The sequence below is a fragment of the Pelecanus crispus genome, chromosome Z, assembly GCF_030463565.1.
Source record: "Pelecanus crispus isolate bPelCri1 chromosome Z, bPelCri1.pri, whole genome shotgun sequence".
In the NCBI taxonomy this organism is placed as follows: Eukaryota; Metazoa; Chordata; class Aves; order Pelecaniformes; family Pelecanidae; genus Pelecanus; species Pelecanus crispus.
Genome location: NC_134676.1, coordinates 11,621,850 through 11,632,235, shown reverse-complemented (window position 1 = coordinate 11,632,235; position 10,386 = coordinate 11,621,850). Strand labels below are relative to the sequence as shown.

At 57.4% G+C, this 10,386-nt stretch overlaps 1 protein-coding gene across 1 annotated transcript in view; it reads right to left on the bottom strand.

Annotated features, from left to right (window-relative positions):
- Positions 1–4,655: 4,655 nt before the first annotated feature.
- The window catches only part of CNTFR (ciliary neurotrophic factor receptor), a 213,807-nt gene continuing 208,076 nt past the window's right edge, over positions 4,656–10,386 (bottom strand). The window contains exons 8-9 of the mRNA XM_075726950.1: positions 6,716–6,896; positions 4,656–4,801 (exon numbers count right to left, since the gene is read on the bottom strand). Coding sequence (XP_075583065.1) covers positions 4,656–4,801; positions 6,716–6,896 — 327 coding nt within the window. The remainder of the gene's footprint in view (positions 4,802–6,715; positions 6,897–10,386) is intronic.

The following is a 10,386-nucleotide window of genomic DNA, read 5'->3' as shown; positions in this document are numbered from 1 at the left end:
GCTGACTCTATTTGCATCCTCACCCCTTACAGATGCTGCTCTTCACACTCTCACCCTGGGAACCACCTTTCCACCAGCTCCTGCTGCTCTCGCCTCCACTTCCCACCTCTCGCTGTTGTGAAGGAGGAGGATGTTTGCCCCTTGGGCCCCTGTGCAAATAAGCAGCAGCTCTCCTCTGCCAGCTGGCTTGATGGATCCCACCTGGCATTTCCACCCAGCTCGCAGGATGCTCTCGTGCTTGTGTCTGGCTGTGCAGCTATCAGTGTGCTTTCTTGGCAGCAGAGCCTGCCTTCACACTCCTCTGCCTCCCTGCTCTCACCTGGGACCGTCTAACACCCTGCTGGAGCCAAAACACACAGCACCATGCCTGCTGCTCCACCAAAGTGTGGTGCCCCACTGAAGCCTGAGGACTGAGTGCTGTCAGCCTAATTTGTGATAAATAAGCTGCTTGTTATCACCTGGGGGCTCGAGGTTCCTGGGATGCTGCTGTGGGAGCAGGGAGCTTCTCCGACCATTGGGTGGCAGAGGATGAGATCTCTGCTGGTGCCTGCCTCAGGGAAGGATGCAAGAGGTGCAGTATTTGGACCCACTCCGCTGCTCAACCCATTGCTCAAGCAAGGGGGCTTTTTGCTTCCTATGAGGCCTTGCAGCCAGGAAATAGCTCCTGCTTTCCAGCCACACTTCTGATCCTTTTTGCAGAGCCTGGGGAGCTCAGCGCAAGGCTGCTGTCGCATCAGCAACAGCCGAAAACAACACCTAAAGTGGGATTTACTGCCACATATGTGCTGGGAAGATGTAGGGACCCGTTGCGCCTGGCTGATGTATTGGATTTCAGGTTATGAGATGCACAGGTCTCTCTGAGCGCTGTAATTCCCTCTTTCTTCCTGTATGGATTTATACTGCTAAGTGGATGGATTTTCTGCTTGGCAGGGATGCTCCCCTGGGACCTTCCCCAGTTAGAAACATCTCTGCACATCTGTACGTAATATTGCTGGGGCATTTCACGAGTGGGCTTTTACGACACCCCTTGCTTTATGGACTGCTGCTTAATGTAGCCAGGTTCCATGGAGGGGCTGATGAACGGCATCCTGGAGCTGGAGGCAGGCTGCATGCCAGCTCCAGGTGCTGGAGGGTGCCTGGGGCTGTGCGCGAAAGCCACCGCTCTTGGATGGCTTCTCATACAGCTGCCCTGGGCAGTGGGAGCCCCGCTCCCTCGGTCCCCGCAACAGCTTGAGAGGGATAGGTTTCCTCTCCTTAATAACCTGAGACAGCATGCCTCTGGACCAGGCATGGAGATCCTGGGTGGGGATGAAGGCAATCTATCTGTCTGGGATGCTTCCTCCAGGCAAGGGCTGGGCCTGACATTTTCATCTCTGCTAAGAGCTGTCCCTTCCCCCTGCCCCGAAGAGCCATCTGCTATGGTAGATTACCCTGGCTTTTAGCGCTGTGAATCCGTAATTAGTGCATAATTAATTACCAGATGTTTTTAACACTAATGAAACATTAATAAATGATGGAGGCATGTTGTCTGGTAATGGAACATTAACCAGTGAACCAAGCCAGCATGCAGGGCACCGCTGCTGCCGGCATGGCCAAACTAGAGGCAGGACTGCATGGGACTGAGCTCTCGTCATATAAAGCCCTGGCATGGCGAAAATCATAGCAAGTGCCTGGGGGGAGCTAGCAACCAGCTTGGTGCTGCCTTCACACTTTGCAGAGCAAGGGCTGTGGCTACTTCACCATCCACTTCCATCTACCCATCCAACCATCCACCCACCCATCTCCCAGCTGGAGAGACACTGTTGGTGCCCTGGGCAGGCAATCCACTTAAAAAACCAAGCTTTTTTTCCCCTGGGATGAACTGCAGCTCAATGACGTCTCTGCTCCAGTTGGTGCTCACAAGCAAGGCACATGGGGAGAGGCCAGACCCCGACACAGAGTGCTTTGCTGTGCCCATTGCCCCATGGATCCACGTGAGCCCTGCCCTGATGGAAGTTTAATTCAGAGCATCTGGGCCAGTGGCATTTTCTTAACGTGAAATTATTAATCAGACAAGGAAAGTGCATTAATTGGGACTACGTGTCATCTCCAGCCTCCGGGCTGCAGCAGAGTGCAGGCAGGTCTCCATCCTCCTGCCTCCCCAAGAGGTGTCAGGGTGCGGCCAGAGCTCAGGGACACATGGGATGCCCAAGGGCCTCTGAACAGGGACATGTGGCATGTCCCCATCACAGCACGGGTGCCACACAGCATGGTGACAACCATCCCCTTTACATCACCAGGCGTTTCTAGGGGTGGACATGCCCCTTGCACCTTCTCAGGATGTCCAAAAGGTCATTTCTTGGGTCCCCCCCACCCCCTGGGGAGAGGATGCTATGGGCTCAAGCCCCACGACAGGCTCCAGGGTTTCTGTGTCCTCTTCACTGCCATCCCCACAACCTCCCCATCACAACCAGCACCAAGTGCAGGAGCGGGCAGCCAAACCCACCCATTCCAGCAGAAGGGAAAATAACACCCAGAGCTGCCAGTCACCATGAAATGATCATTTAATGAAGACCGTCTCTCCTGGTGTGTGTGTGTGTGTGTGTGCATGTGTGTGTTGTCTCTGTGTGAGCTTGTTTTTATCCCCTCTATTGTTATTTTTTTTGATTCTTTTTTTTTTTATATATATACATCTATAAAAAATTCAAATACAGCATGTCAACAGTGGGAATACTAGGACGTACGGTATTAAATACTGCGCTTGGGTCCAGGCAGGGGCAAGAGGTGTCTTTACAAAACAGGGCTTGGGGCAGGATGGGAAGGAGAGCAGAGCAGGCACAGGGACAGCTGGGGACAGTGGGGGACAGCGGGGGACAGGTCTGCAGGGCTCCAGCTCAAAAGGCAACAGCAGAGCTATTCTGCTTTTGTTGGAGAATGAGACAAACGTCAACGGGGGTGATTCCCTGTATCCAACATGGTTAAAAGTTTGGGGGTGATGTGGGGATGGGGTTAGGTGTGGCGAAGGCTCCTGTGGGGTGCTGCGGGGGGGAGCCAGAGGGGCAGCTCTCCCAGGTGCTTGGCAAGGGGCAGGGGGGTTTTATTGGTGTTTTATTTCCTTTTTTTTTTTTTTTTCCATTAAAACCCTGTCAGCTCCCTGCTCCCCACCACACTTGTGAAAGCCACCGTTTCTTCCCTCTATCATCCCCTCGGAGAGGACCAAGACCCCCCCACCCGTGCACCCCTCCCGCTTTGCCACACGGTCGAGAGCTCGGGGGAGCGAGTCCAGTCCTTGGCGGACCCCCTTCTGCCATAGGGGGTACACAGCTGGGAGCATCATTCCCCTCACCACCACCCCCATTTTCATATCCCCTTTTCTCGGTGCGCCGTCACTCTCCCTGTCACCCGGCTGGGCGGTGGGGCGGCGGGCACGTCTTTGGCATGGGGGGGTTAGCTGTATGAGCGGGGTCCTTGGCTCCAGCGTGGTGCTCGGGCTCGCTTCGCCTTGCTGGGGAAAGGGGGACAGGGATGGGGGGGACAAGTGCGTCTCCTCACTCTGGGCTGGGAGAGGATTTCGTGGCTCCCCAGGGGACAGCGGCGGCTCTGTCCTCCTCCGAAGCGATGGTGAGAAGCGTGATACGTCCTCAACGTGTGCAAAATCGAAGAGATAAGAGACTCAACCCGGGAGGGGGGCGGCGGGGGGTGGTGGTGGTGGTGGGCGGTGGGAGGGCGTCTGCGCTGGGCTGCGACGGACGGACAGACAGGGATCTGCAAGCAGGGAGGAGAGGGTCACCAGTCCCGCTCTGGGCTCGGCCGTGGCCTGCCACCAAGGGGACACACTGAGCAGAATTTGGTCTTTTTCCATGGGGAAGTTCACCCCTTCCCGGAACCTGGGTGCCCAAACCCATCACCTCCTCCTCCAGGGCCAGACGCTGCCCACCCACCCCTGGCTGCGTGCCACCACCTCTCCCATTGCCACCACCACCATCGCACGTGGAGATGACACAGACGGAGGGGAGCAAAAGGACCCCGCATCCATGGGAGCTGCCTTGCGACAGCTCCTTCTCGGGCACCAAAGGATGGGTGGCACATCCTTTATCCCCCAAAGTGACACATGTGGCTGCTGTCAGGATCGATCTCCCAGCCTTTGGGCAGCGTGGGTGCAGGGGGACCCACTGACGCAACAGCCCTGGCCCAGGGAGGGTTGGGGCATTTTGGGGCTCTCCAGGCTGCCAGCTCTATTCTAAGCCAAGCCAAGAACATTTTTTGAGATGCATCTTTGAACTTTCTGATCTTGGACAATTTTGCTTCCGTCCCTTTGCAAAAGCATTAGATGTCCACGTGGTTTCTTTGCCTCTTAAACAGCAGTGGGGAGCGGGGAGAGCTGCTGAGAATGAGGCATTGAAGACTGACCCCTTTTCAGGCTTTGCAGAAAATATTTGAAAAGCCATTTTTGAGATCTCCACTAGAACACCCAGTTTGGAAAAGCAGCCAAATTTGGTGCATTTACAAAAAACTGCAAGAAAACCCAAAATAGTTTGTTCTCGACACCCTTCACCCAGAGCCTGGTTGGAGCATCCCCTTCCCAACCACGCTGGAGCCCCTGGGGTCCCCAAGCCCCTGCCCCCTCTCAGCACCCACACCCTGTCTCTCACGCCCCCGCGTTTGGGGGATACTCACTAAATAAAGAGGACACCATAGGCAGCCAAGACCAGTCCAGCTGTCCAACACACTGCCACGGCCCCGCTGCCCACCACGGCCCCCTTGTCGCAGATCTTGGTGGTGGGGGGTGGCATGAAAGAGGAGGTGCTAGCGCTCGTTGTCTCTGCAGGGAGGGAGAGTGGATGGCGAGGGGAGCCAGGGTGCCCCAGGATGCATCCCACAGAGGCAGCCCCACTCCCTTGCTGGCAGGGATGTGGCACTGTCCCATCCCCAAATTGCCCCTCTCGCTGCCGTGCCATGCTAGGGCTGAGCTGAAGGGATGGGATGATGAGCCAGGGGATGGTGCTGTCCATAAGACCTTCTCTGCTCTAACACTGGACCTACTGCTCAGAGATGCTTCCACCACCTGGCAAGGCTGGGCATCCCTCCCAGCCCCATCCTGCCCAGCCAGGCTGCTCTGTGCATCAGCTCTGCGGGAATTTTGGCTAAGAGGTCATGATGACATGGCCGCAAGTGCTCAGCAGAGAGTATCCCCCACCCAGGGAATGCCCTTGACATGGCTCTGGCTGCTGGGCTGGCCCGCAGGGCTGGTCCTCCTCTGTACGGGACCAAATGGGGTGTCTGTCCCTGCAGAGGGCTGCAAGATTGCAAGGGAGGGCATGGATGGGCAGTCAGGCTGAGGCAGCTTCGGTCACATGCAGAGGGTCCCAGACTGCCCCCGCCCAGCCCAGACAAGGGCACAGGGGATCCGTCTCAGTGTCTTTCAGACCCCACTGAGGTGTCACGGTGAGGCTCAGTCCCAGGGTGTCCCACATCAGCCCTGCATGGCTGCAGCCAGCTGCATGCACAGGGACATGTGTGCGAGGGACACGTGTGAGGGACATGCGTGTGCCTGCACAGGGAGCAGACAGGTGCTGTCTGAAGTGGTATTTGCATTTAATGCCACACAGGTGGGTACAGGAGCAAACCCTGAACACTGACACCAGCACCGTGTGCCTGCAACTCCTTGCAGGGGTTTAACCCCCTAGGGATGAGGGGCTGCAAAGCCCTGGTGCTGCCTGAATCCCCAGGTGCTCTACTGGGTGCTGTTTCTGCAAGGGGCAGGGGTTGTCTCTGTGTAGCAGGTACCTCCACCCACAGGCAGCGGGGCTTGCAGCCACTGCACCCCCGTGCAGGGAGCATCGCTGGGGCCTGCAGAGGTTCATGCATAGCTCCGGCAGTGCAAGGCTTGCACCCACATCCTGGGATCTACACACTCAGCTGGGCTAGAGCTTGGAGCGGTGGGGGGCTGAGCACCCACCCCCTAACCCCCACCCCGCTCCCTGTGCACATCTGGCCAGCTCATACGTGCAGCCCTGACGTAGAAGCCTGGTTGCTGCTTGCCTGCCTGCCTGCCTGCCTGCCTGCACACCCATGCTTCCCCCCACTCCGCTGCTGGTGCCAGCCGGGGGAACCGGCTCAGGGTCCGCTCCAGCCCTTCTGGGAAATGGAGGGCTGATAACGCCCATTTGGACACAGTCCCAGCTCCTTCCTAGAAACAGAGGCTTGTTAACTTTGTGGCTTTTATTCTGAATTGGCATTGCTCCGAGCCTTTGTGTGGGGTCAGAGGTGTGGAGGGGATAGGACTGGAGAGGAAGGGCTGGAGGGGGGCACTGCTCCAGGGAAGAATAATATATTGTTACTATTACTATTACTATTACTATTACTATTACTATTACTATTATTATTACTATTACTATTATTATTATTAAATATAATATATACTATATATTATTATATATAATATATAAAATAATAATAATAACAACAACAGTAATAAAAGATTCCCCAGCTTCGTTGTCACACCCCAAGCATCCTGGCAAGGAGGATGCTGGAGCCAGGTGAGCTGAGTCAGCACCCCTCAGGCCACGGTTGCACCTGCTGCCAGGGCCATGGGTGGGGGGCAAAGTGTAGGGTGAAAGGCTGCAGCCCCCTTTGGTGCTGGGGGTATCTCCTTGGCTGGGGACCAAACTTGCAGGAGCCAGACAGGGGGGACCCTCAGCCATGACTCCCTGTTTGTACTGGGCGGGGCTCTCACCTGCAACCTGGGCCTCCGTGGTGAGATGCTTGGGCTCCTCTGTCCAGGGGGTGGCATGGACAGCCACGCTCCAGTCGCTCCACGTGCCGATGTCGTTGTCTTTGGTCGCCACCTGGATGATGTACTCCTTGCCGGCATAGGCATCCGTGATGGTGTGCGATGTCCCATCCGACAGCTCGACCTGCGGGCAGTGGTGGGGAGGGGAGGGCGGTCAGAGAAACCCATGGCACAGGGAGGTGTAAGACTATCAGCGTGATTAGCTCGGCTACAGGATGATAGCAAGACTTCCGCAGCACTTCAGAAAGTGCTACAGGGTTTTGGGCAGAGGCATGAGCCCAGGACAGGGATGCAGGGGGACAACGCTCCAGCTGCAGCTAAGCCAAAGGTCTGGAGAGACCCCATCCTGCTTTCAAACTCACGGCGCTGGAGAGGAGCGGCTTCCTCTAGAGGTCACCAAAAACTAGCAGATGTGCGGGCAGGCTCCGCTCGGACATGTTAGGGTGGCTGGGAGCTGGACATCCAGGGCAGCGGCTGGCATATGTGCACACGCTTTCTGGGCATCATTGCCAGTGCTGGGAGGAGGTTTCCCCCACCAGCACGCCTCTGGCCACCCTGTTCCTGCACCCACTGGCATTCCACCACCTTGGCTTGCAGCCCTCTGGCTGGGCCCTTGGACAAGGATTTGTGTCCAGCCGTCTTTCCTAGAAAAATTCCCTCTGTCCTGTTGTCACCGCTGCCTGGGCCATGGGAGGTCCTGCCATCCTCCTGGGGATGCGGCTGCTGGTGCAATGGTTTAACCCCAGACTGTGTCCACACCTTCTGGGGATCTCTGATCTGGAGCTTGGCTCAAGGACAGGTAGATGCAGGTGCCCAGTAGAAACACACCCCCATCGCACGGCCACCAGTGAGCAAACACACGCGGGTGACAGAGGAGGAGGGCTCAGCACCCAAGTGACCTTCTGGGGATGGAGCCAGGCTTAGCCTCAGGGTCCAGCAGGCACAGAGGGGACCACGGCAGGAGCATCCCACAGAAGCTGTACGGGAGATCACCATCCACCCATTCTCTAAGGCTGAGGACACTGCCAGCTTCATTTCCCCGCTACACTGCCTGTGCATGGCACGGGGGAGATGCGGGGCATCCCTCGTCCTTCCCGCGTGCCCTGGCTGACACAAACCACCTTCTCTCCAGACACATGTTGATAATAAAGATGCTGGGGGGATGAGGGATGGTGTGGGTCTGATGCAGCTCATCCGCAAGCACCAGTGCCCAGCCAGGGGTTCATGCTTGAGCAGAACAATCAGCACTTCATGGGTGGGGGGAAAATCACGGTGCAACCCATGTGGGGTTCTCTGCATCTCCCCAGCCACCTAGGAGAAGGTCAGGCACAGGATTTCATTGCCCTGGGGAGCACCAACAGCTGAGTTATTAAGAACCTGGTTCAATGATAGGAGCAAGATGGAGCTTCACATCTTGAAGCCCAATGAGAGAAAAGCTGCACCATCAGGGTGCCTAGCGGTACCCAGGCCAATGCACCTGCGGGACAAGGCTGCCCTGGCACTGCGGCTTTACACATGCAGGGATGGTGTGCACACCAGGGGTGCGTGTGACAGCCTGGTCAGAGGCTGGTGTGGTTAATCTCATCACCCCACCTGCTTGCAGGGGTACCTGAAAAGCAGGAACACACCCTGAGAGAGAGCCAGCCCTTTTCCAGTCCTCCCAGTACAGCACATGCAACACCCCAGGATAGATTCAATCCCTTTGGCTTGCAAACTGCAGCCCACCCCGGCTTTTACAGCCATTCTGGGGGATCCCTACCAGGGAGGGGGGCATTTTTGCTTTCTTGGTCCAGAGCCTTTCCTTCCCTATTCCCACATCCAGCCTGCCGCCAGGCACAGTAGGGCCCTTGGGCTCTGCCCTCCCAGCTGCTCACACCACCCAGCCTGAGCCCACAGGAGCCCCAGACCTGGAGCACATCTGGAGGCAGGCCTGGCTGACCCCCAGCCCAGCTGTTGGGGAGCAAAGGGCCTCCAGCCACTTGCAAGGCACAGAGCTGCTACCAAACCTTGGTAGGGGAGCAGCATGGAGAAAGCCCTGCAACCGTCTCACCGCTGCAGAGTTTGGGGCTGGGTGGGGGGAGACAGAGTCCTGCCTCTCCTTGCACCACTGACTCAGGGCTGACACCCACGGCGCCAGGGCGATGCAAGCAGGGGATGCCAGTGGTTTCACCGCAGGGTTTGTGCCAAGCTGAGGTGTGCCCGAGACCTATCCTGCCATTAGCCAAAGCACTGGGGCAAGTGGTGCCCAAGTCCATCCCTACTTTCTAGGGGACACCTTCCCACCACACCATGGGTCTCACCATTGGGTCTGACCCGTTGTCATGGGGGCAGCTTCTTGGCTGCCCACCAAGGGGGTCCGATGTCAGAGCCTGGCTGGAGGGAGCCTGGCATTGGGGGCAGATGAGCCCAACAACCTTGGTGGAGATCTGTGATGGGTCTCCCCAAGCTTCCAGCATGCCGAAGAGGCTGAGAGCCAGCCCTGGGGTCACATGTGCTGCTTCTGGTCCAGATAATGGGGTCAGGCTTAGAGCAGTCCTGTTTAGCAGCTCACAGGTCCCTGGCACAGTCTGTGCCGGGGGGATGGCTGTCCCTGTCCTGGGGCTAGGCACAGCTCGTCCTGCAGGAAAAGGGTTTTGGCCCATTTCACCTATGGGACAGGTGAAAATTGAAATCCTGTGAGGTCTGGGCAGAAGAGACGATGGAGAAAAGATGAGGAGGATGCTGGCCTCTCCTGCAGGACACAGCTGTGCATTCTCCAACCCACGGGGGTCTTGGCTGAGACTCATCCCCCCAACCCCACTAAGCTCCAGCCCTCCTCAGCCCAGGATCAAAACCCAAGATGGATCAGGGTCCCTGGAAGGGTCGGACTCTTGGCACCCACCACTGCACACAGCAGAACTGAGGAGACACCTCCTGCATCCTCTTCTCATAGGGACACACCTTCATAGCCCAAGCACCAAGGGACAGGTAGGCAGGACAGGAGACCCAACAGACTGTGAATGACCTGGCCTGTGCAAAGCACTGTGCTTGGCAGGGCAACCCCCTGCAGCCTGGAAGCACGGTGAGGCTGTCCCTGCCACCCAGACCCTGGGATTCACGCTGTCCCTGCCACCCAGACCCCGGGATTCACGCTGTCCCCCACCTCTGCCACCGGCTCCGGCTGCTGCTCACAGGTGTGCTGCTTGCAGGCACAGCAGGACGGGATGCATGTGCAGCACCGTGCAGGCCACACAGTGGAGACATCTCTGGGTGGGATCAGTCCAGAGCTGTTTGGTGGCATCCACCAATTTGGACAGCAATGCCAAGGTGATCAAGCTCAATTAATTCCTAATGGCAATTAATGAAAGCCTGCTGGGTGAGGTGCCAGCCCCTGCAAGCCTGTTTCTCCTGGCTTGGTCTGTGCTGGGCTGGGGGTACCTTGGAAGCAGGGAATGAGCACAGGGCTCAGAAGGATGCTGGGGTTATCTGGCTGGTGTAAGGGTCCCTCTAGGTCTTTCGGCACCCTCCGAGCCCTCCTGGCTGCTCACTGAGTCCCACAGCAAGGAGGCTGTGGGCCGGACAGCCCTGCTGAGGTCCTGCTAGCCTGGCCAGGCTGCTGCTCCATCCAGAGCATT